The 26,225-nt window shown below is 33.5% G+C and overlaps 1 protein-coding gene across 5 annotated transcripts in view; it reads left to right on the forward strand.

Moving 5' to 3' along the window:
• The window catches only part of KNTC1 (kinetochore associated 1), a 38,261-nt gene that overhangs the window by 7,602 nt on the left and 4,434 nt on the right, over positions 1-26,225 (forward strand). For 2 of the 5 annotated variants that reach the window (XR_014684344.1, XM_084491482.1), the window contains exons 17-58: positions 252-377; positions 491-580; positions 1,142-1,207; positions 1,703-1,764; positions 2,083-2,194; positions 2,948-3,091; positions 3,340-3,396; positions 3,478-3,579; positions 4,369-4,485; positions 4,999-5,142; positions 5,440-5,538; positions 5,981-6,084; positions 6,234-6,339; positions 7,174-7,308; positions 8,094-8,213; positions 8,955-9,024; positions 9,118-9,185; positions 10,189-10,481; positions 11,139-11,311; positions 11,490-11,587; positions 12,577-12,718; positions 13,125-13,181; positions 13,657-13,820; positions 14,365-14,469; positions 14,868-14,996; positions 15,727-15,843; positions 16,234-16,343; positions 16,575-16,785; positions 17,368-17,457; positions 17,852-18,023; positions 18,455-18,513; positions 18,665-18,881; positions 19,422-19,495; positions 20,306-20,516; positions 20,627-20,736; positions 21,378-21,427; positions 22,137-22,215; positions 22,899-23,017; positions 23,470-23,605; positions 24,600-24,695; positions 25,594-25,650; positions 26,097-26,151. Coding sequence is in view for 3 of the 5 variants with exons in the window: in XM_084491482.1 (XP_084347608.1) it covers positions 252-377; positions 491-580; positions 1,142-1,207; positions 1,703-1,764; positions 2,083-2,194; positions 2,948-3,091; positions 3,340-3,396; positions 3,478-3,579; positions 4,369-4,485; positions 4,999-5,142; positions 5,440-5,538; positions 5,981-6,084; positions 6,234-6,339; positions 7,174-7,308; positions 8,094-8,213; positions 8,955-9,024; positions 9,118-9,185; positions 10,189-10,481; positions 11,139-11,311; positions 11,490-11,587; positions 12,577-12,718; positions 13,125-13,181; positions 13,657-13,820; positions 14,365-14,469; positions 14,868-14,996; positions 15,727-15,843; positions 16,234-16,343; positions 16,575-16,785; positions 17,368-17,457; positions 17,852-18,023; positions 18,455-18,513; positions 18,665-18,881; positions 19,422-19,495; positions 20,306-20,516; positions 20,627-20,736; positions 21,378-21,427; positions 22,137-22,215; positions 22,899-23,017; positions 23,470-23,605; positions 24,600-24,695; positions 25,594-25,650; positions 26,097-26,151 (4,846 nt within the window). In the remaining 2 variants the exon portion in view is untranslated. Of the gene's footprint in view, positions 1-251; positions 378-490; positions 581-1,141; positions 1,208-1,702; positions 1,765-2,082; positions 2,195-2,947; positions 3,092-3,339; positions 3,397-3,477; positions 3,580-4,368; positions 4,486-4,998; positions 5,143-5,439; positions 5,539-5,980; positions 6,085-6,233; positions 6,340-7,173; positions 7,309-8,093; positions 8,214-8,954; positions 9,025-9,117; positions 9,186-10,188; positions 10,482-11,138; positions 11,312-11,489; positions 11,588-12,576; positions 12,719-13,124; positions 13,182-13,656; positions 13,821-14,364; positions 14,470-14,867; positions 14,997-15,726; positions 15,844-16,233; positions 16,344-16,574; positions 16,786-17,367; positions 17,458-17,851; positions 18,024-18,454; positions 18,514-18,664; positions 18,882-19,421; positions 19,496-20,305; positions 20,517-20,626; positions 20,737-21,377; positions 21,428-22,136; positions 22,216-22,898; positions 23,018-23,469; positions 23,606-24,599; positions 24,696-25,593; positions 25,651-26,096; positions 26,152-26,225 lie in introns of those variants that run through there. The other 3 variants (XR_014684345.1, XM_084491483.1, XM_084491484.1) reach the window with 3 other exon arrangements.

Here is a 26,225-nt window from a genome sequence, read left to right on the forward strand (position 1 = left end):
CTTATAGACACTCAGAGCTGAAGGTAGAAGGTATAACTTTAAAAGATTGTGTATGAAGTATGTGTTCCCTCTGCTTTTATTTTTTTTTTTCAAAGCATTTAATGCATATGGACACTGAATCTCAAAAACAATGTGGAGGAAAATGTAGAGTTTTCAGCTTTAGGCAGAGTCCTCTGTTTTAAGCTGAAGTGCATCAGATTTAAAACTGTTTTTTTTATTTATTATTTATTTATTTTTTTTTATTTAAACAGCTTGTATACAAAGTGAAAGCAAGTGCTATTTTAGAGAAGCTAGCTTCCGCTTCTGTTGGGAGTTATGGGCAAGAAGTCTGGCTGGATCTTGTGAATGAAGCCAAAGAAAATCTGCATAAAATTCAGGTCTCCTTAATTTTCATATTTCATTTTTATTTTTTTAACCCTGATCTGTTTCCCTAGCAGAATAATCATAAAGGAGCTTGGAATTAATTTCAGTTGTTTCCTTACTCAAACAGGATAGCCAATTTGTTGTGGATTACTGCATGAATGCTCCATGGCCACTATATGAAACCACTCAAGAAATGCTAAACTATGCTAAAGTCAGAGTAAGTGGTTTTTGCTTGTTTAAATTTGATTGTTTACTGTTGCCCATTGCTATTACATTCTCCTGTACAACTTGAGAGGCGGGACACCTTCAAACCAGTTACAGTCATTCAAAAAGCTGCATTATAAATTGTGTTATGAAATGTGAAGAAGAATCAAGACTTGTTGCAACTTCATTCTTGCTATTGCTTAAAGGCAAAAAAGGGGTTGCAGTTCTATTTTCACACCAGAAAGAGGGTTTTAGTTTTGACTAGTCTTTAGGAGTTCATTTTCAATACTAATTTGTGGAGTAAAATTTCAAAATATGTCACCTTTTTTGTTTTAATTATTTTAGCCTTTGTTAACTTAAACAGAATCAGAGAGGTGCATGTTATCTGTCTGATCCTGCATCCGTATTGAAATCCAATCCAAAGTCTAACATTGTGGAATAAAGACTGGTTTATAGAGGAGTTCATAGATGTACTAAGTTTTTGTTAGTGTCTTCATTAAATTCATAGTACTGTTTTTGGCATGTTCTGCATCAACAGAGTTGTCAGCCTATCTATTTCATGTATTTGTTTCAGATCTTGAAGAAAGATGATAAAACCATTGTTCTACCATCTGATGGGGCTCCAGTATCCATAACTGAGGTGAGGATGAATTTCTTGGCCTTGCACTGTGAAATGCACTATTATGATGCAGAGTTTTAAAAACTGTACTGTTAAACATTTTAAAAGTCTAAAAACTATTATATTTTAAAGTATGAAAGAGAACCACAGCATTGACAAACTTCAGGGTTAAGCAATTCCTTCAGTCTTAGATTCATTTAGGAGTGCTCTAGAAGACAGAGGCAGAAGCTTTCTTAGGTGCTCTTTTAAGTATTTTATTTCTTATGTAGTCCTGTTGTATATTGGACAGCAATCATCCACCTTCGAAGAGAATCCATGTAAACTATTTGTGAAATTGAAATTTTGTATTAATGCTTTATTAAACAAACTTATATATGTTACACATGTATTTAACTGAAATTCTTGAGAAGCCTTTATTTTCTTCCATTCTTCCTCTTTATGGTAGTTAGATCTAACCATTTAATGGTTACTGTTTAGTAAGGCAAATATTGACCTCAACCTTTTGTCTTCATTCAGGTATTGAGAGCTCAGGCGAGGCTTACGACTTTCTATGGAGCTTTTGGAGTAGAGAAATTCAGGTTTGCTTTTGTTAATTTTGTTAATTCACTGTGGTGAAGGGAGATTTCAGAGAGGTTCAGCCTATATGTTACAATATATATCATTTGTTGCACTGTTTTGGATATTTTTTTTGTATAATTTTATAGAATTTGTATATTTTTTTTTCAACGTATGCAGAAGGGGTGTGATTTTATACACATGTGCACACATGCATAATCTAACACTTTTCTCTTAGAGCATATAGTATGAGCTAGAAAAGGTTTGAGGTTCTCCATCTCCATATCCTTTAATATTGATACTTAAAAAAACAGATTTTCTTTTCCTCCTCTTATTTCTAGTGGTATTGCTTGGACAGAATTCCTGAACAATGAAGACATTTTCAGGAATATCCTTTTTCAGCTAGAAGAAGGAAATTTACGTTGTGCACAGTACCTCTGGCTTAGACATCAGGTAAAATGGCATAAACCTGTCTTTAGTATTTACAGGGAATGTTAACTACCTTAAGTCTTCCAGCCTTCTTTAAGAGAATCAGACCAATGCTGTTACAAAACAGCTCCTCAAAGAAGCAAATGCAGAATCTCATATTTTGTCACTATGATTCCATTTTCATCTCACTCCTTAAAAGGCTGAATTTCCTATCGATCTAAGAATAAACTAGTATATATGATGTCAGAATATATATTTCTAGGTCTGAAGAATGACAGTCCTTAATTTATTCTGTGGTGACTATAATCTTCAATACACCTTCTTGGGAGCACAGCTGTCATAGAATTTTTCAGTGGACACTTGCTGGCTAACAAATCACATGGACTCTTTACTCTGAATGACATGTTCATAATAGTGGCTACGCACTGCTATATTCATTAGTGCAGAGCTTTCAGGTCTATGTTGTTTTCTTAATAAGACAAAACTATAGGCCATGAAAGTATAGTAAGTAAAAGACACGATCCTTACACCATAATTTTGAAGGAAAAAAAAAAAAAAAGAATGAAAAAAAAGAAAAAGCTTCAGTTGTATCTTAAGATGAAACTCTAGTCTGTTTGAACAGAGCTATTTTTTTTTTTAATCCTATCTATGGCTGCTGAAACTTTTCTTCTTATATTTGTGAATTCTACTGCCTCTTCCTGTTGGTGAAGCAGCTTTACAAATTATCTGATTTACACATACTCCATAAATCTGTAATTGTTCTGTTTTAAATTTTAGGCAGATTTTGAAAGCAGCTTTGATGAGAAAATGCTGGAGAATTTACTGAATGCCATCCATGTCACTGTTCCTTTGGATGAGCTATGTTTGTGGCTTAAAAATGTTGTGATTCCTTTCTTAAGAAGAGTTGCGCCAAAGGAACAGGTAAAACTAATTTAATAAATGTGAAATGTAATCTTCTTAAACTAATTACATAGTCAGACATACAGAAGTTTTATTTTTGAATGTCAGAACCTTGTTCTCCTCTCTCTCTTTACCGTACAGTATTCCCTACAGCTAAAAATAATTTAAAATTATTTAAATAATTTTAAATTATTTTTAAAACAAATTTATAATAGCAAATTTTGCTTTGGTAGATAGTATAATTCTACCTGTAACTATATTTCTTGCAGAAAATATTAGCAAAATGGCTGGAACAAGGCGCTCGAAACCTTGAATTAACTGATAAGGTAAGTTGCACTGCAGAAACTTTATGTGTCTTGTACTTCTATATTTATAATACAGTTTGCTAATATCAACTTTTTGGACAGGCAAATTGGCCAGAAAATGGACTCCAAATGGCAGAGGTTTTTTTTACAAGTAAGAATCGAGGTGAAATGGGACTGACAACTTTTGGCCAGTGGACTCCTTTGGTAAGAAATGTGGATTAAGGATTTGCTATTCGGAAACCTCAGAACATATGTTCTCTGCAAGAGTTAGATCAGAATTGGGTCACTATTGCTTTTGGTGAAAAATGAATGACTTCCATGTAAGGAAGGAACTGAGTTTCAATCATCTTCAGTTTAAAGAGGGGAGGGGGGGAAATAAAGCAGTGCAATACATATATGCTTTAACAGATATATTAATAGTTTAAATACAATTCATATTCTTGAATGTTCTGTAATGTGCTACAAAACACTTAAATTTCAATAAAGATACTTAGGAACCTCAGTTAGAAACATGTCTCGTTTCTGTCAGGATTTTTGGAAATTGATCGCAATTAACTATGCGTTTGTGGCCTGGAAAAAACATTAACATCATCAGCTAGTTCTAAGGTTATGAATACTGCATTTGTGTAAACAGATACAAATTCTGTATGTTGTATATCCTAGGTATACTAGCATCTGTAACAGTGGTACAATGAATGTGGAGAAAGACAAAGCTTTAAGCTAACCAGCTGTGTATTTTACAAATTGAAAATGTTAACATACTGTATTATTTAGATCTGTCTTAAATTTGTGAATCCTGGATTTGAAGCACATAATGCAAGTAGGAAAGTTTACTCTGCTAAGTCCCACTTTCAACACGTACCTTATTTTTTTCATTGTATGCCAGGCGAAGGTTTGGCATGTAGATCCATTAAATCTCCAAGGTTATAAGGCATACAAAATTGGAAATTGCAGTAAATCTTCTAATGTTTCAATTTCTAAACACTGTTTCAGAGATGTGGTGACTGTGAAGAGGTACATAGGTTAAAGAAGCTGGTAAATGATTTACAAGAACTGATAAATCTGTACAGAAAATACAACTTCAGGCTGGCACTCTGTGATTTTGAAAAGGTAATTCTGCAGACACTTTACGAAGTGCTTTTGAGTACTGGATTGTTCTGAGGAGAAAAATCCTATAGCAAACAATTGGAAGTTAGACAACAGAAAACCTGAAGTTTTGGTGGGATTAGTTAAACTTGTGTTCGTAAGCTGCTAAGGCTATTTGATATGTTGTGTTTGTTGTAAATTTTTGTTTCAACAGCGGGTATAAATACATAATGTAACAAGATACCATGAAAAGGTAGGGCTTAAACATGATGATTGGCAGTTCGGTACAGGTCATATATACAGACATGTGAAGCAAGTGTTAGCAACCAAGAAATTAAAAAGTACAATTGAACCGCAACTTTGTAAAAGAAATATATTGGGTGTTTGCTTTTATGTGAGCTAAATTGAGATGCTAGGTCCTGAAATCATTCAGTTGATTTAAACAGGCCATGGATATTTAGTTAGTCATTAGTGATATGAAAGATCATATTCTGACATGTGATGTTCTAATATGGCATTTTTATACTTGCTGCCTAGGAAAATGCAACTACTATTGTGTTTCGCATGTTTGATAAAATTTTGGCACCAGAACTTGTCCCATCCATTTTGGATAAGTTTATAAAACCCTACCTCTGTGAACACAATCTACAAAAGGATGAACTTCTTTTACAGTATATAAAGGTACCCGTATATTCTTTATTTTGAAGAAAGCTATTTGAAAATGAGTAAGCAAAAAACAAATTTGACAGCTGTTTTTATTCATTTACACCTGAATTTTAGAACCACTTTTCAAATTAGTTTACTGTCAACAAACTTACTGAAAGTTACTATTTCCGTAATAAGGCATTAACAGATACACAGGAAGATAGCCAAATCTGTCCCTTAATGTCTAAACAAGTTTTAATTGTTATTTATATTCTAAAATATTCCTGTTTTTATGAATTCAAATATCCTAATATTTTTTATCAAAATATACAGGATTTGCTTGAACGTTGTTGTACACGGTCTACTTCAGTATTTGAAACTGCATGGGAGGCAAAGGCAATAGCTGTCATTGGCTGTATCTCCAATACAGATGTAAGTATCTTTAACAAAATAGGCATCAAGGGGCTCTAATAAATCAATTCAGAATGGAACACACAATTTTTACATAAGTACATGAGTACATTTTTACATCAGTGGTATGAGGAGGAAATACTGTGCTGTCTTTTTATTCTGTTAGTAATCTGCCATGTGATATTCTTTGCTTGAGAATCTAATTGCAGTTTTGATGTCATCACATAGAAAGCTCACCAACTTTGGTATGTCTGAAGCTGAAGCCCTACAGTGTCACAAATTACTATAGCCATTTTCTACTCTAATTTGACACGTCTTATTATGATAATGAATGCCCCTTGTGCAAGTGGAGATTCAGTTAGGAAATAAAATGCTTGCCTAAAGGATTCACGGGTGAACAATACTTCAAGAGATTATCTTGTAACTCTTTTTGAGAACTAAGCTCTTTATGTTCTTTTTATAGCTGAAATTTGATGCAGTTCTGCAGATAATGCATGGTGCTATGGTACCGTGGAGTGGAGCAGTGGAGCAGCTGGTAAAACAGCATTTGGAAATGGATCATGTCAAGTAAGGCAACATCCTGTAGTCTATGCCTCAGTTTCGTGTGCACATTTCAGCTAGATTAAAAATAAATAAATGTGTCTGATGTATTGAAGTTATCAAATAATATAGCTGTAGGTAGCAAACGCATTAATAGGAGTCTCATTTGTCCACAGGGTAAAGTTACTGCAGGAAAGTTACCGACTGATGGAGATGAAGAAGCTTTTGCGAGCTTATGGGATAAGAGATACTAATCTTTTAAAGGACAAGCAGATGATAATGGTAAATGATCATCACGTCTCTTATTTCTATTAAAGAAAAATATCCCTACACTGACCTGCATGCATTTTTATCAGCTATTAGAAGCCAGATTTTGCAAAAGAGCTTGGCAATGGATAGCTTCCACTTGTTATCAATGTCCACTTTTCTTGCTGTGTTCAGACTTCATAACTATCTTGCGCTGTGTTTTTCTTAAAGAGGACATGGATCTGAACTGATCAAAAAATTCTTAAATCCAGTCTCAAGTTTATTTTCAAGAATTTCATGTGATTTTTGTTTGATTTCTTTATACTTGAAATACATTCATCTTTTGCTTAGTTACTGCTTTTTTAAGTGCTTTTATATGTTTGTTTTTGTTAAGTTTTAGCAGCTTAGCTCAGGCAGCCCAAATTGATTAGTACAGAACTGATAATAGAGTTTTATAAAAATAAAAGAGAGGGGAGCTAACAAAATGGAAAAAATAGTTCTCTAAGGCCTTCAGATCTGATTTCTGCTAAGGACACAAGCAATACCCGTTTTTTAGCATCTCCCCTTTGCTAGGTAGAAAACATGAACATTTATAGAAAAGTTCTTTGCCATCATGTGGAGCCAGATAAGATCCCTGAATTTTGAGCGTTCCAAGGGTAATTCATACATCTGTTCTAACTACATGATTCTCTTCCTCAAGCCTATTCTTCTCCCAGTTATGCTTTAATCAAGTTTTATCTACAGACAGAATTCTTAAACTTCTAGATAACTTGCTTGGTATGAACTGTACAATTACAATGCAGAGTGTGTAAGTGATTTCCCTTGTTATTGTATAAATCAACAAATTAAATTCCATATCTCTTCTCACAGAGGCTGGTGAAATACATTCTTAAACAAGATACTCCTACTTCTTTGGAGGATGCTTTGAAAATTGTATCAGCATATATGTTGCCCACCATGGAAGTCTACATTCTGAGGATGATAGACCTGATTGACAAAGAGAGGGTACTAAAACATTTCATGTCAGTTGATCTCAATATTTAAAGACAATGTGGCCTATTTTCAAAACGGTAGCAACTGTTGCACTGCTTGCTGAAACCTTGTACACGGTTTACATATCCTTGTTTTATTTCTGTTCTTTTAATTGCACATGTAGTTGCCTGTACTTAACACTAAAAATTCAACCACTCTCAGCATTTTAAACATCATGAGCCATCCCTTATTTGTTGAGGAAAAAAGAAAAGACAAAAATAATGTCCCACATAGAGAAGACAAGCTTGGAATTGAAGTCTCTACGTGTAGTCACATAATGTTTTGAAACATGTAACTTTACTTGCTGCGTTACTGTAGGTGTAATTACTTTTATACCCTGTGGTTATCTCTGGTTATTTTATTGGGATCTCCTCTACCCTCTCAAAAAGGGGTCTTTTTGATTAAACGAATAAAATTAACTCCCTTGCAAAGAGTTCCTCATGTTAACACTTCTGTCCTATTAGGTTGTGATATTCTTGATAACCAAAGCATGTTTTAAAAACACTGCATAATTGCCCATTAACAAAACTGTATTTTAATTAGCCTGTTAGAGCAAATACCTACCTTAGCAAGGAAACACAAATTTTACTGAGAGACATAAAATTTTACTAAAAAACTACTCAGTATCATAACTACATATAATCATAAGTATATATAACAGCTTTTCCATAAGCAACATAAGCAAATGATTTTCTGTTTTGATTATTTCTTACTTTTTTCTTTTTTTTTTTTTTTCTTTTTTTTTTTTTTTTTTCCAGGGAGAGGAATCTCTGACTTTGTTAAAATCTCTGACTCTTGCTGAAGCTGAGAAAGTTGCAGAGAGATTGACTATATGGGGAACACTGGTACTACAGAATAAAGCAGATAATTCTGAAGAGGTACTACATCATCTCACACTGTAAAATGTATCCATTAATTATTTTAAATATTGTTCTTACCAAGATGCTTAAACAAAGGTAGGAGATGAAAATGTAAAAACTATCTTCCAGCAAAATGGGATCAGCGACTGTTTCTGTTTTGAGCAGGAGGTTAGACTAGGTAACCTGTTAAAGTGTCCTCCAACTTGAATTTATTCTGATTATGGATGTTATACATTTATGTTATTTTTAAAGACATATGCACAAAGTGGCTTGGCTAACTGAATTTAATCATTTATAAATGCTGCTGCATTTTTGTCCCTCTAATCCTCTGTGTCTTCCAGTTCTTTCTTTGATTGCTTGGAAAATACCTATTTAGAAATCGTAAACGTGGTTTTGCCACACACCAAAGTGGTTCAAGGCTTCCAAGTTGACCGTACACATCACTCTTGTAACCACAGAAGAGCATTTTTGTTAACAGTTGTTTTATGAAGTTATTCTGTTAAGGGGAAGGAAGAACAAAAGAAGAGTGGGGATTTCTCAAATCTTGTGTGAGAGCTATGAAATATATGCTATTTCTATAAAGGATGCTTATTTACAGTAAATTTTTATTCCCCTGCTTTTCAACTAATAGTATTTTAGAGCTGAAAATTGTTGCTAAGACATTTGTAGAGCACTGCATACTATATTAATAGAGTGGTGGCCTGAGGGTCACTGTCTGTTACTGACCAAGCAAAGTGTTAACTTCTCCCTTCCTTGCAGCACAAAAAACAAATGTTTATGACAAAAACACTTGTGGAAATCCTTAAATTCCTGTTCAGCATTCAAAAAGGTAAGCCAGAACTTAAAAATCTTATGTTTTGTTTGTAAAAAGCAACCAAGAAGTATTTTTTAAATTATTTTATTTTATTTTTGTCTCCAACAGACAATCCTCTGAAGAAGGATGAATGTGAAGCAAACCTAAAAATGTTTGAAACACTTGCTACCCTACAGGTAGGTATCTTCGTAGTTTCAAACTACTTTTGATTTACTGTAGTGATTGTACCTCTTCTTCTAATATGGATACTATTGAAAATTATTTGTATTAACAATTTACATGCAAAGGTTGTTTTTTGTTTTTGTTTTTTCCAAAGAGATTCTGTAGCTTCAGTAGACTTAAAGAGATTCTAGAGCCAAATTAAATAGTTCCTGGGAAAGTTCCCAAGCACTGGAACTCAGCTGGTCTCTTAAATTGTTAGCATAGTCTCTTGCATGCTGAGTGGTACTGTCCTAGACTGTACCCAGGCACAGGTTAGAGTTGGAATGAGACAGAGACCATTTGAGATAGGTGCTCCTGGATACTCCTGTTCTATATCCTTTAACAATTTGATTAACCAAAGATGACCTATTTAAAATATTAATGTAAAAGGATATTGAAGTCTATGCTTTAAATCCAGATTGTCTGCTGTAAGACTTTTTTTTTTTTCCCTCATATTGTTACGTTAAAAGGTGAAGCAGTATCTAGTTAATTGATAAAATGTTATTCATATTACTTTACAATCTTTTCTAACCTTAGTCTTTACCTTATTAGAAAGGTTGTGGCTAAAATGACTTAGGCAAGTACATGTCTGTGGCTCTGGCAAGGAACAATAGAATCTCATAGTGTCTGTTTAAAGCAAAAGATTAGATACTCTCCACAAAGTCTTAATTGTTAACACTTCAAAATTTTCATGATAGATACTGTAATATTTTATTAAGATCTTATTATGGTTTGCAACCTTAATTTTTTTAATACAGCATTTGAGTAAGAAATATCCTTCAGGATTTTTTGTTTATACACAAAATTCTCTAATTAGTTGCATAAATCAGTAATTGGTAGAAACTAAATAATAATAAAGTCACCTTCTTACTGAAAATATTCCTCTAAGAATGAAGCAAGAAATAAAAATGTTTTAACAGGAAAAATTCTAAATGAAGTTACATGAATGTAAGTATATCATCTTATTTTTTGTTGCAGGAAGACTTTGATATCTTTCTTTCAGTTGAAGACTTTAGAAATCCTATGCTGATGTCTAGGCTTCTTGAGATGCACATCAAAGCTTATGAAACTGTCAGATCTCTGTCAAAGTCTAGAAAAGAACAGACAATGAATTGTAATTCAGATGATGGTAAAGTAAAGAATCGTTCTACTGAATCAAGGCTGTACAAACTGGCTTTGCTCCTGCAAAGATCAGAGCAAGAACTGGGAGAAAAACTGGTCTTTAGAGCATTAGATGCTGGAAAAGTTGAAGACGCTGTAAAAATATGCAGGTAAAATTGCAGAGATTTTCAAGAGGTTAACTCCTTTAATGGACTTTTGTGTAGTATTTCTGAAGTTTTGTAAAAACAAGCAGATGTGTAGAGTAAAGGCAAGGGTTTTGTTGTGTTTTTTTTTTTTTAAATGAGTGTTTAAGCAATATGCTTATGTTGCTTTTAATAGGAATGTAAACGTTTAGTGTCTCAAATGATTGCTAAGTATAAGATTCCTTACAGTTTTAGGGTGAGACCTAAGTAAGGCACAATATTAAATAACCATTAGGAGAGCTTCTCAGCTTACATAGGTAGAAGAAAATGGTTGTATACTGACCATACGGACCACTTTGTGGTTTCTAACTGGTCTCTTCGTCATGCTTAGGTTGTCAGATAATTTAAACTTACTATTATCTTCTCCCAAAGAGGTCAGACGAAAATCTTAAATATCCTTCTTACTATGATCATGTTCTGTATCTCTCAGGATATATCTCTAAGGTAAGCTCCGTTGTGTTTTTTTCACTTCAGTCACAGAAGCTTAATTGCAGTGAGTCACATACGTGAAATAAGTAAAAGAGAATTAAAGAATTAGAACAGAATGTCGCCTTAAGTGAAAGCCCTAGGGACTATTGGACTTTTTATTATTATTATTTATTTTTAACATCCATTTTTTAATAGGGACTTCTATGAAAATCACTGTAATGAAGAAACAGGGAAGCTACTGTTTTCAGCATGTCAAAGGCTTTGTCACATGTTGGGAGCTGATGTTCCAATGATCACTCCTAAAGATATAAATCTTCCCGCAGTGATCTATGAAATGGCTTGTCAAGCAGCTACAGTATGTAGTCCAGGTAATTACTCTAATTACTGAACACTATTTATTTGTGTTCATGTTGGAGAACTGATCAAAAGCAAAATTCTATATAAATTATCTGTCCAAATAGCTGCTGCAAAATATTATTTGCTTTTAATAGGGTATATGAGCCTTCCAATCATAGTATATTAATAATGATCTTAATATTTTTGCAGATTTGCTATTAGATTCTCTGGAACTATGTAAATATACTTTGGTTGCCAAGGAAATTTACAGACAGTGCCAAATAGAAAACTATGGATTTACAGCAAAGGTAATTTCTTCTAATTTAAATATATTTTTGCGTATATGTAATGTCCTGATTGATGGAATAGAGTTAATTGTACAGGTATCTTTTCCTATTTCTTCAGGAATATTTAATCAGTTTGTTCAAAAAGAAACAAAGGCAAAACAAATTAGCCTACAACTCTACAAATTAGGGTTTCTCTGAATACGCGTGTACTTCAGTGTAAGGTGTAAATGGTTTGAGTACTGAAAGCAGTGCAGCAGTGGCACAAGTAATTCTCCACTTGTGTATTAATAAATCCTGCTAGTGTGACTGAAAATAGTAGGGCTTTTACTGAGTAACTGCTGCCAAGACTGCCAGAGAGCACAGAAAGCTGTCTATATTTAAAAAAAAAAAAAAAAAAAAAGAGCTTTCTTTAAAAAAATAAAATTAAAAAAAAAAAAAAAGGTAAACAATGGCAAGGAGAAGGTGATTATTTATTTTGCTTTATTTTGATTTTCTTAAATGCATGTATTACGTGAAGGTGTTCGCAGCTATTTTGTAAAACTTAAGATGGATCAAGTTCTTGAAGAGCATCTTTGTCTTTTGTTCAGGTCGAGTAATGCTTTGAGCTTCTTGAAATGAATGGGCTCTTACAGTTTGAGTGGAATAGATCAAAATGACTAGGCAAGCATATTTATGCACTGAGTGTTATTTTTCTAAAAAATGATCCATTTGAAAAATGTTTGCTAAGAATGTTTATGAAAGTCTCCATTAAATTAATTGAGAATGAGTTTGGGCTGTGCAACTAAATAAGTGCCACATGAAAGAGAAATGTGGCTGCTGCATAAGCAGGAAATATATTTAATGCTAGTGGACATTTAACAATAAGTAGTGCAATAGAATCCATTTTCAAATATAACAACATTTACTATTCCTGTTTATAAACTAATTTTTTGAAACATTTAGTTTGTGAATAGACGTACTCATTAGCTGTTCTTTTTATTGTGTGTAATTTTGACAATGTTTTTATTTAGACAACATCTTTTGGAGGAGATAAAGATCCTTATGAAGAGTGGACTTACAATGACTTCTTTAATGAAGATGGGATAGTTCTTGATCCACAGACAGCTCTTCCAGTTGCATATGAAACTATTTCTTCTCTTCTGCCTGTTTCTGGTAAACTTGCATTCCTGAACACTGAATCAATATATAAGCTATATTTCATAGTGATTTTTATCTAGGACAATTTGACAGCTGTGCTTGTATAGAAATTAACACCTCAGAAATGTCAGTTAGACAAGCTCCTGGAAGAAATACACAAAAAACAGTAACTGAAAGCTATTGGTGTATATTCCTTTCTGAATTTGAAAAGATATTCCCTTCTATAAAATAACTTCTGATGAAGCACCGTAAAAAATAAAAATAAAAAAGGCAGTCCTGGCTCTTAGAATACATATGTCTTCTGTTCTTATTCAATTTGTATTTTATGTACTTGAAGTGCAGTATTTTTAAGGTATTTCAAGGCTTTACAGTGTTGTTGAGATCTTGGTACATTGCAAATGTGTATTTGTCTGTCTTCCAGAGAGCAAGCTCTATCCTTTGGACTCTACCAGCCTGGCAAACTGCGCATTTATTAAAGGTATCAGAGTGGCATATTCACCAATTCAAAAGTATAAATCAGACAACCAAAACATGACAGATTTAAATTAAACCTATGCAAGAATGAATAATTTGTAGTTTTTAAATAGTTGCCTAGGAGTTCCTCTTAAAGCCATGTGCTAGGGAGACAGCTTGGTTCAGCACAGAACACACCTGGCTAGATAGCAATTGCTACCATTCACCCATGTAATTTTGGACATGTTGTCAAAGCCTGTACTTTACTACAGTTCTACCACTATGAGCATTATCTAGAGTCTTTCCAGGAAGATGACAAACTTCTGTTATTTGAACTAAAATCGGAGTCTGTATTAAATAAAAAAAAGCTCTGAAAATTTAAAGTTTCAAAGGAGGCTAAGCCTCATCTTGTGGCATATTAATTTTGGTATTCTAAAAATAATATGCGTATTCTAAATATTCATTTTCTGAGATTATTTTGTTTCTGAAATATATCATAGGACAGAATCTTTTGCTGCCAGCTGGAACTCCCATGTGTGCAGTGCTACAAAACCTCATGGAGTGCAGTCAGTGCGAGTTAGCTTTGCGGCTAATAGTCTGTTCATATGGATCCTGTCTTCACCACGTTATATCAAACAACATGAATTTGTCCCTGAGTGAGAAGGTATGACAAGGGCTATGCGGAAATTTTCTAAGAGTAAATTGTACAAGTATGCCAACTATAAACAAGTTTAGTTTTATAAGTATTTGATAAGATAGGGAGAGGCTATTGCCATGACCTTGTAAAAAATTACTACCACCTGATAAAATGTTCAGTTGTTTTGTTAAAGGAGATGGCAGTTTCTTCCCTATTTCTTGTGGTCTTCTGTTTCTCTTTACAAACTACGTTCAAAACTACACTTCTATCCCCTGCAGAAAGGCCAGGAGTAAAATGAAGGTTAATAATGGTTTATTATACCCTTTCACATTGTGTTATCATTGGTTAGACTGGGAAAAGTTGCAAGTAGAATATTGAAGTCATGCTCCTCACTTCAAAAGCATTGGGAAAATTAATTTATTTTTCTAACTGGAAGAGGTCTTTTTAAGACCTTAATTAAATCTGAAAATACTATTACTGCAGTACCTCTTAATATGCTATAAATGGTAAGAAGTTGAAGACTTGGAATTTATTTTTAAGTGTGTGCTGATTGTTTTTTTTTTTATATTAGCTACATGATGTCAGTATGCTAGCTGAAACCAAAAGCTTTCTTACTGCAATGAAACAGAAGTCTGCTTCGGTAATTATGACCACTATCCTGACCTTACTACACAAGGTAAGAATGGTCTGAAAGGGGTAAGAAAGAGCCCATTACTTCTGCCCTATCAAAGAAGAAACTACCCTTCATATTACAGAACCCCATTCTGAAATTGTTATATGGCCAAATGCCACAAAACGCATGTGTTGGGGAAAAATCGTGCACCCTGGAAAACCATGATGAAGATGAGGGGAACCACTGACAGTACTGAGGTGGTGGGAGGGGATTGGGTGACAAAGCTTCATATTTCAGTTGGGCAGGGGTGAGCTGGATGGCCTAACAGGGTTGGCCCCTACAGTCCCAACTTTCTGGGACTGTATTTAAAACAAATAAATAAATAAATTTTGTTATACTTTATACAAACAGACCTATTTAATCACATTCCTAAGTTTTTAACTTTTCTTTCCAAAATACAGGTGTTCAACTGTCGTCTCATAGATCAGGACCTGGCACTGGGATATTGCACAATTTTGCCCAAACAAGATATGTTCAATAAGCTATGGGAAGTCATAAACAATACGTGGCAAAATTATAAAAAAGTTCTGGTAAATTCACAAGCCAATGTATTTCTTTAGCATGTACAGAATGTTTAAGAATTTCTTCAAGATGTCAGCAATGTCATAAAGAAATGCAGAAGTTTGCTTTTATTAAGGGTATAGCTGTCTGAACAAGTTCCTCACTGTAGGGGACCAGTGAGAGAAATGCTACCACTGTTAGCCACAGTGTAAGATAGTTAGCATGATGCACATCCAAGCATTAGCTTACCTCATCATGACTTATTTCAAGGCTTGAAATTGTTTTTTCTTATTGGTTGTTTCTTTTCAGATCCCACCATAACTTACACCTACAGTATTTTGGAGAAATTGTTCTCTTACAGCAATTTTCACAAAAAAGAATGAATAAACAAATCCTCCTATTAAAACGTGAAGGAAGCTGGAAAGTAAAGCATAACAAAGAAATAGGGAGGGAGAGTAACATAAATATGGAGAAGAGATGATGTCTAAAAACACCTTTTATATTAATTGCACTTAGATCAGTGCAGCACTGTTAAAATATTTTTGAGAGAGAAACTGAATTTTAAAGTAGTTTTGAAGTGCTAACTTAGCAGGTAAGGGAATCCTGATAATATGTTCTGTGAAGATTATTTCCAGCTTCCACAGTTCTGCAATCATCTGTGAAATTGTTTTAAGCTCCTCCAGAGATTTAGACCTTATGATTTTCAGTTTTCAGATTATTTACTATACTTTTATTCACTTCCTTTCTCACTTCTTTAAGGCAGTTGCTTTGGTTGGAGTACAGCTTGCTACCCAATGTGGTGAAGCAAAAGAAAAGAAAAAATTCCAAGAGGTGGTTACCGATGCAGAATGGGGTATCCAGCTTGGTGAATTTGGAGTGAGTTTGATTTTTATCTATAATTTATTTAGTTTATATTTTTATTAACTGATTAAATATCAGTACATTCAGAGGATTGTTGATTTTAAATAATTTTCCATTCAAAAGTAAGGAAAGTGGGCTTTTTTTTTTGTTTTTCTTAACTTCTCATTCTGCCTACTTAAATAAAGCTCAGAAAATGAGAATGTAATAATTGAGAGTGCTATAAAAGAACTTTGAATGCTTAAGTATTATTTGGCACAGGGAATAGTCAGCAAATGTATTGCTTTTTCCTGCTCTAAAAATCTCTGGATTTAAACTAAAGAAAAAGATTGACTATGTAAGGAATTAGTTTTGATACTGTCTGAAAGACTTCTTTGGGAAGAACATAAAATATTTCTTTATTTGTAGATTTCTTTTGAGACTGTATTTAGACAACCCCCGATAAGAAAGAAGGAACTCATAAGAACACTGGTACAAAATCCAAAAGTAAACACTGATCTCATATTGAATTACTGCAGGTAATAATTGAAGAAAATCAATTGTGTCTAATTGCTGCTGTAATGATAACCATGCCTATGAAAATCTGTTTTTGTTTAAATAGATACTAATTTATGTAATATACAAATTGTTCTTTATAAAATAGTATGCATTGGAATACATACTGGTCATCAAGCTCCTTATTTCCCTGTGAAAAATTTCACCAGAGACATCACAGGTTACAAAGAAAATAATATTCTGTCCTCTTCTAGTACTTTCATGCTGGACAGTGGTGCCGCACTGCAGCTTTGCATTGAAACACTTCTTCTCCAGAATGCTAATACAAATCATGTTGAAGATGACTCGGCAGAACACAGTGAGAAGCAACCTCATTCCACATTACTGGCTAGAGCACTAGAAATAATTCCTCTACTGAAAAGCACAAATGAGCTGGTCACTAGGCTCAGTGGAATATTGCTCAAGGTAAAAATAAAATAAAATAAAAATAAATAAAATCCCTGCAGTATGCATTGAGTCTAATGCTGCACAACACTTGAGTGGCAGATTAATAATTCCATAGAAATTTCAGAAGACTACTTTTTCCAGCTGTGCTATAGAAATTTTCAGCTTTCTACTTTTCTAGAAGAAAGATAGAAAAATAAGTCTAATTTTCTTTAAAAAATATTAGCTTTTCTTCGCACCTTCTCTTAAAAAAACGATGGAAAGTAATCAAACAAAAAAGCCACTTATAAAAATTAACCACATCGGAACTAATTAAAATTGCTACGTGAGAAGTAGATGGGGCAAAAAACAATGTATATCTGGGTAGTTTTCCTTCTCTTTTCTTTTTAATCACTTAATGCCTGGTCTTTCTGCAATGCCCTGACAATTTTTTTTTTTATGATTATGAAGTAGAAGTCTCTTGTTCTAGAGCTATATGTTGTGATGCTTATACCCTTTCTCCAATGTTATGTCAATATAGTTGGTATTAAAATTGAAAAAAGTTAACTCAGTTGTATGTTTTGTAAGACAAATCACTATAAAATTGGTCATTATTTTGAACAGCTTGATCCTTATGACTATGAAACCATTGAAATTGTCCTGAAAGTAATGCAAAATGCTGATGAGAAGAACACCAATATCCAGATCAATCAGGTATGTCCATACCCTGTTAATGGCTTCTGTATTCTGTTTGGGTTTTTTTTGCTTATTAGTGTAGTTATTCAAGAGTGTTGAAATTAATTGAATAATCTCTAATTGAAGAGATAATAATTATAATATGGAATCTCTATTGAATCATAATTATTGAATCATAATTGAATCTCTACTGCTCTCATTCAGAAAATAATATTCAGGAACTAGTGATCTCTAGCTGTTTCTCAGCAATGGTTTGTAAGAGGGATAAAACTTTACAGATATATGTATATATAGCAAATCTGACAAAAAATAATCTTCAGGCAAATTTTACTGGGGGAAGGGCGCAAGACAGTAGTCCTGTGGCTTTTTTTCCTTGCTCTTTTTTTTTATTATTATTATTTTTTTCCCATAGGCTTTGAGCCTTCTCAAACATTTGGAGTCTTATAAAAGAATTTCCCCACCTGTGGACGTGGAACACCAATATGTTGCAGAGCATGTGATTCCCTTATCTCCAGCTGCTGAAACCAGACTGCCTTTTCATCTGATATTCTTCAGAACTGCTCAATGTTTCTGGAACATTATATGTATGTTCAGTATTTTTTCTAGCTATATAAATGTATGATTCCCTTTCTCTGTTATCTATGAACTTTAAAGTTCTACAGTATTTATTTTATATTATCTGTATTTCTTTATTAATACAGTTATGTTCCCCAGTGCCTCTGAAAGTACTTTTGGTACCAAATTTCTTTCTAGTGAGGTAGCTGCCGTTCAGTGGAGCTAAGACAATACAATGCAGAATTCAATCCTCAGATGATGTTTTTAGGGCCTCTCAAAGACCAAAGTAACCCACATATCTGACAAGCCGGGCCAATTAGTAATCTTATAAATTAACATTATGATCTTTTGCTCCTAGTGGAGGCCTGCACCTAACAATAGACTGAAAGTGCTTAATTTCGTAGAGAAAGCTGCAACTAGACTGTGACACTTTCGTAAGTTGCTGTCTTTTTCCTTGCAGCTGCAGAGCTCAGCGAGGAAACCTTTCCAACACTTCTGTTGATTTCCAAACTAATGAAGGTAAAGTTGCATCTCGAAAGGATTTATTTCAAACTTTTCCTTTTTTGCCCCTCCACAAGAAATAGTACAAGCTTTCTTCTTTCTTCGTTGTGATTTTTGGTCTTGCTATAGACATTTTGACAATGTTTAATCTTCTTTAATGCTTTTCTAGGTTTCACTGGATACTTTACACATGTCTGCAGCTCAGCATGTCTTTAAAAAAAACTTGAAACCAAAAATATATGAAATGAGAAACTCTGGATATACATCAGTTGTTAACAAGGAAACAACTAAAACCATGCAGACAATTCAGTCATATCTGCTGTCTATAATTAATCCAGAGTGGGCTGTAGCTATGGCTCACAAGATTGCACAAGAATTTCCAACAGGTAAGGTGCATATCTGATGACCTGAGGGGAAAAGCAATAGGGGGAGGAGAATACATTTAAAACAAGAAAAGCTAGACTGTAACCACACATCTGTTTAGTATTCAGAGATAAAACCTGAGGAAGCTGGAGAACAAAAAACATTTGTCTCCTACATCCAGTTTTGAAAAGTAGGCTAGAATGATACCCATTGTGTAATACTATCACTGTTAAATCCTTTTTTCCTCTTTTAAGCCATGTTGTCTTGGTAAAAGTTCTTGCATGTTTAGCTTTCCCCAAGGTACCTTCTTCTGACAGACAAGCTTGCCAGCAAAAGCAAATATTTCAACCAGATTTAAGGTATCTTCTCCCTTATCAGAATCCAAATAGGTACTTTTTAGGAACAAGAGCACTCCTAAACTCTTTAATAGTGTTATAAAAATAAAGCAAATAAACAAACAAACACATTAAAATAAAATGGATATTCTGTATAAGTTAGAGGAGATTCATGAAAACAAACTCTATTTACTTTTTACCCCCCTTTTTTTTTCCCTTAAAAAAAAGGTCCTGACCAGATTCAAGCCTTGAAATTCTGTCTCTTTCTGGCTGAGAAATGGTTAAAGAATACTACAGCTAAGGTAATGGCAAACTTCTTGCAAAGCTCTTGTTGTATACTCAGGTATTTGCTAGCTCTTTGTCTCTTGGTGTTCTGGGCAATGATATATAAAATGTATCATAACCAACCCGGTTATGGGAAGTACTTTCTTCTGAGGAGTCACTTATGCTGTCATTCCCCCAAAGAACTGTCTCTTTCCTTTAACATCCTCCTCTGTTCATGACCTAGCAAAAATAAGGCTTATGGTTTTTGGAGGTTGAACAAATAAGTATATAACTTTAAAGAACAAGAAGTTCTTTCTCCTTTTATGAGCGTTTCTATTACTGCAGAAGATTCAGATAGAGCCTGTTCCAGATGTTGGATCAGTAGCATTATTAATTTGTGTTTGAGTTCCAAGACTCTAGCTATTTGTAGGAGCATATATATATAAAGTCTGCTTTGCCTCTTTATTTTAGGCTGATTTTTCATGGCTGGTAGGAAAAGGTGAATGAGAATCTCATCATTGCTTATAAATTTCAAATATGCTGTCGAGCTGTTGAGACACGATGAACACTAAATAGTTCTCTGACATTTAGTCACTCTTTTAAATAGAATTGTGCCAAAACTGAACTATAATTTTATATACTGGTGCATGTGGTACATATTTTTATCTGACTTCCTTACACATAACTTTGCTTACAATTTTTTAAAATATTTTCTTGCTAGAGCAGCATGGCTAATATTATTAATACTAGTTCCCCAGTTGAATATTCTGGACTATAAAAGGTTAATGATTTTTCTAGAGCTTTTGAGTAAAAGGAGATTATTTTATTTAAAAACTGTTTTGCTAAAGGATGATTCACGTGAAAAAGCAGAAATCCTACAGAAGAAATTGTATATACAGTATAAGCGATCAGCAACAGAAAATGTTCTAATAACACACAAGCTGAATACTCCAGAGCATTTAAAGTCTATTGGGAAACCAGCAAATCTTATCATTTTGTTATATGAACACCACAGTATAGACCAAAGAATCCAAAATCCAACTGGCAGAGATTATCCAGGTGAGTATATGCTTAATCTAGTTTCGAAGAAGCAGAAAGCATTTATTTTCAAAAATGCTAAGCAATATAATACTAGTCTGTAAATCCATTGTCTCAATCTATTTATGCAGATATCCATACAGCAGCTAAGGAAATAGCTGACATTAACGACTTGGATATGAACAAAATTTGCGATAAGCTGCTGGATAAATGGCTGTGTCCAAGTGTACTACCCTCAGAAGTAAGTCATCACTGAATATTTGGCTTTGGAGATAAATGGCCAGTTACGTAAAATATATCTATTTTTACCATTTGCTCAAAAAACTAATTTTTTTGCACAGTTCACCATTAGTACTTGTGAACCTATTTAAGTTGCCTCTGGATTCAGACTACTAAGAATTTTAATGCCATTCTTATATTGTTGCAAGCCACTGTCTCCAGTGAGAATAATTTGAAATGCTTTCCCTTTTCTCTGTACAGAGGTTAAAATCTCATCTTTGGTTCTACACTAATGTTGCATAGCCAGTCAAAAGGAGTAAATGAATGTTTAGAGTCACCAAGAGGGTGAATCTTGTCCTGTTGCAGCTTAGGAAATAGAGGGTTAATTGCTGCCTGTGTAGCATACAGCTGGGTGAAAAAGGGCAGAGAGCACACATTGCCTCTGCTTCAAGATACCAGTTAGCAGGGTGAGAGATTAAAGAGCGGTGTTGACTGCCAAGCACACAGTTAAATAAAGAAAGGAATGATAAAATTAAAATTCCTTTCCTTGGCTGCACTAGCAGGGGTGCCCAGCTTTTACAACAGGGTTTAACAGGGTTATGACCCAGTTATTTATAACAATTCAGATAACTCTCAAAACTACTCTTTCATGTCTTTTTAAAGAAAACTCAAGAAGTCTTCGGAGATATATGGGAAGATGAAGAACTCCGAAGGTATATACTTCATCTTGCATATGATACAGCAAATTTTTTCTTAACTTGCAAGTTTATATGGCTTTTTCAAGAAACCTATCACAGTACGTGATTCAGAACTTGCTGCTGCAGCCGCAGATAAAATAAAATTTTTATTAACAATGATGATAAAACAAGTTTAGGCCAGAAATGCCATGATTGTTTTTTTGTGCTGATGTTCCTAAATTCAAATTTTTCCTATCATATAAGTGGTGTTGTCTTTACTGATTATTTCTGCATCTTAACATTTATTAGAGCTGCATAGGAGATAGAGCTGCCCCAAACACAAGTTCTGCTCCTTTATTAAAAGTGCAAGAGCTACACTTTAACACATGCTGAAAAATAATTATTTAGAACTTCCACATGTTGTCAGACATGTTGTTTGTTTTGTTCCCTAGAAAGCAATGGCACTGGATTCTATAAAAATATCTTATGTTGCCTTATTTTCTGGTTACATCAGTCTTGAATCTTCAAATACTGATGTATACAGTGAAATGTTATTTGCAATAAATTCAAGATAAAAGTAAATGTTTTAAGGATAGTTATTTGGAGGTTTTCTCCTCGTTTGCCTTTGAATCTCTTATCCTCAAACTCTTTTTGACAGTGAAATATATTTAAATTTGAAGGAAAATTAATGCACTGTTTCAGTAGCTATGCTGTACTTGTATTAAAAAGAAATGCATTTTTGCAGAGTTCTGTATCTGCTTCAGTCACGTCCAATGGATTACAGTTCCAGAATGCTTTTTGCAATTATAACATCTGCCACATCTGTAAGTTTCTAAATTTTAGTTTTAGCGTGCTACTTATGAAATTTTTTTATGTCTCATTAAAATCAAATGTCTGCTTAGCTGTATTGATTTCATTCTAAGGTATTTGTGTCTGTCTTTGGATAGTTTGTATGTCTGTGTGAGCTCTGCTTCCCTACCTTCTCCCCTTCCTTTTGGAGTAAAACTGTGTTGAATTTTGCTGTTGACTGTCAAGAGCAGCCCTTGAACCCTGGATTTTTTAAATTTATTATTGATAGTATGTGAAAATAGCTTCACTAAATATTTTCTAGAACATGCTTTAAACGAGTGTAATAATACATTGGCTCACTTTGAGTGGAATTTAAACAGAGGGAAAATTATTTTAGCACAAACTTAACCTTCAGCTGCTCACCTGTAGTAAAGATATTTATGATACTATATATCACAAATATTTTTCTTGCGTGCATGAATAGCCTTACATCTAGAAAAACAGCTGTTTTAGCAGTGTTCTTTAAAGTTGACACATTTCATCTAGGTAGTATAAAACTTGAATGTAAACTATTCTGTTACTTAGCATGTATTTCTGCTAAACGCATTTCTGCCAAAAGTCTTAGAAAAATCCTGCAACATAACCTGCTTTCCACTTGTTCATCCAGTTTTTGCAAACTTTCACTGTATTTTTGTTTTTTTTTTCCCGCCCCTCTCAGCCGTTTGGTGTCAATAAGTTGACGTTTGCTCACAAGAGCAGAGCGCTTAAGTGTCTGCTCTATTTCGCAGATACAAACACTGTGGAAACACTCTTCAAGAAACCCATTGAGAAAGTAAAGTAAGAGGATTTTTCCTTTAAAGTGTTCCTTAATAATGATGTATTGCTAGTCTTTCATCAGACCTTGGAAAGAAATATATGATATTTGCAGAATTATTCTTTTTAATAATTTTTTTGAGCTTTTAAAAATTTTGAAGAGCATAATTAGCTCTTTTAACTTCACTGTAATGCCGTCCGGTATATCAGATGCCTCATTTGTGAACCTGAAAGTAACATAATGTGGATAATATTTTCCACAGATTGCATTTACTTCTGTTGTAATTGATGGTTTTTATTTCATTAAGATTTCATTAATTTCTTTCATAAGTATAAATACTATCTACATTTTTTCCTTTTCTTTTTAAAGCAAGAGAAGAATACTTTTTGAATAATATCCTGAGTTTGATTATGTGAGTTATAATAATCACTGTAAATATCATTAACTTCTTTTTTTGTGATTTTTTTTTTTTCAGGCATTTTCTAAAATGCTGCATTTATCTGTCAGAGTTTGAAATCTTGAATATTCCATATACATATGAATCATTTAATAAGAGTCCTAAGGAAGGAATGATTAAGGGGCTGTGGAAGAATCACAGCCATGAACCCACGGTATGCTTTTTAAATCCTTTGTGATTTTTTGTTTGTTATGCATTTGTGTGGAATGTACACCTTCCTACACAGTACATCTATTTCTAAACAGATGTTGCTCCAACATGCTCTGTCCTACTCATACACTACTCATGATAAGCTACCCATAATTATTTAAAAATACTCGTGGATATGTAGGAGTTACCACTAAGGCTTTCCTCTTTCAGAATAAAAAAAAAAAAAAAAAAAAAAAGGTTGATGTGCTGAATACTGCTCATCACATAATTATTTCCTGCTAATTACCCACCTTTTTGTACCCACAAGATCTTGCTTCTTGGGAAGCAAGATCTTTGATGCAGGAGCTTTCCCTCTTCTCTCTCACGTTTTTTCTCGTGTTCTCGCTCTTTTTGAAGTTGCTTGGACTTATACTTCATACTTTAATATGAACTAAATATTAACCAGTGTACACCTTTAGAATAGCTGTCAGTTATTTATTTAATATGCCAGGAAGGGGCTCTGCTTAGGAGCTTGACTTTGACGATTGCTTGGAGTTACCAAGTATGTTTTGTGAACTGCTAACTTGACACTAAAGACAAGGGCGAATAAATGAGATTTCTATGCACACTAGTGCATGACAATAAAAATATGCTGTTCTATTAAGGCTTCAGCAGTACTACCCTTGATATATAGCTGTGAAATGGAAGTGATCTGTTCTATAGTTGAAATACAGACATGCTAGTCTAAAATTTGAAACTGAAAGATGATAAAAGCTTCATTTAGCCTTGGTAAAATTAGAAAGTAAGTATCAAGTATATCAAGGATAGGTGTTTCTTTGTTGTGTTTGTTTGTTTAGTTCTCTTTTCGTGTTGAAAATTATTTTCCATGTGGCTTGGTTAAGACCTTAAAGGTCCCTGTAATACCAATAAAATCTAAAATTATACTGACAAACAGTAAAGATTTGAAGATGATGAATGTGTATTTATTAAAATAAAGTGTTTCCTTAACTCTCCTTTAGGCTGTTAGACTGGTGACAGAACTGAGCCTGGAATACAAAGTATATGATTCCCAGCTGTGGAATGGTCTACTACAGAAACTTCTTGGTTTCAATATGGTAAGGAATTTTTAAGCATGAAGTTATGCAGTGATGAGAGGAAAAAGCCTTTTTTTCTCATCACTGATTTCTGAAGAATGTGATTGCATAAATAGTAAACTTACTGTGAGTAGCTATCTGTGATTTATAATTTAGGTTGTTTGCATTGAACCGATGAAGCTTTGGGGAATTTGTATTTTACCAGTAGTGCTTGAGAATGTTGATCTTAAATTATTATAGTTGTACTTTTTCTTTTTAAAACAAAAGGCCTTTCAGATGGCAAGACTAAATCTTATGATAACTTGAAAGTTGTCTTCATATCATTAAAGATGTGTATTACTTTATAAAATTATATTTGTATGTGAATATATATACACAAACGTGCACAAACATGTATATATATACATGTTCAAAAAATATTATCCCTATAATTAATTTATTATGATAATAATCCTGATTTTTGTAATTGATAATCTTAATTACCTCTTACTGTCAAACTGTACATTATGTTGCTACAACCTAAGGAGGAAATAGATGTACCTGTCAAAACAGTCATATCAGGAGCCATTCAAGCTAGCTTTAATCTAGTAAGAATTTTGTAACAATACCAAAGAAGATAGGATTTAACTTTATGAAGTTTATGAAGTTTTAACTTTATGAAGTTTTCAGCACATTATATTAAGGCTACTGAAAATCTTGGGTATTTACTGAGACAGCGCATATTCCTACTGCTGGTGATAATTTAATTTACATAAATCCTATTTCTGTGTGCATCAGTTACTCACCTCAAAGGAACAAAGGTGTCTTGAAGAACTGTTAATTTGCATTCTGCAAACAAGAAGAATAATCCAGTTCTGTACATTATTGACAGTTCTTCAAAATCACTGTGGTATTTTATAATGGAATATTTTTGTTTCAGATTCAGTATCTAAGAAAAGCTTTGATAGCAATTACTGGAATTCATTCATTATGGGAGGTAAGCAAATATTCTTCAGCTCCTACTCTTCTCTTAGCAAGAGTTTAGAGTCCTATTTGTATGTGTAAATTAATGGCAGCAATCTATTAAAAGGAGTGTTACTCATTGAAAAACTGCCTTTTGAATGAGTATTTTTATGACACCTGCAATATGCAGATGAGTATAGTTATTAATCAGTGAAACAGTGTATTTTGCTCTTGTGGCTCCTTCAGTAAACACTTATTTAGAGTTAAGTTTGTTTGACAGAATTACTTAACCATCAGTCAAAATATAGTAAAATCTTAGACTACACAATAAGAAAAGCAATGTTAGAGAATAATTCATCCAGTATAAAAGAGAAAATCAACAGGCTTCTTCCACCTACAATGAGTCAAGTCAAGATGTCTGTGTTTACATTTAGTAAAAAGCAAACAAAGTTGTAACTTTGAAAACTTTTCTGTCAACAGATTCCCAACTTCAGTCGAGCTTGGCGAAGCGTGGTTCTGTCACCATTTCTCACAGGTAGAATTGTTATTAATTATCATGCTTGTATAGTAACTTAGTTATGTATTTACTTTATCATGGCTTCTTTATTT

Source organism: Aythya ferina (genome assembly GCF_964211825.1).
Source record: "Aythya ferina genome assembly, chromosome: 17".
Classification (NCBI taxonomy): Eukaryota; Metazoa; Chordata; class Aves; order Anseriformes; family Anatidae; genus Aythya; species Aythya ferina.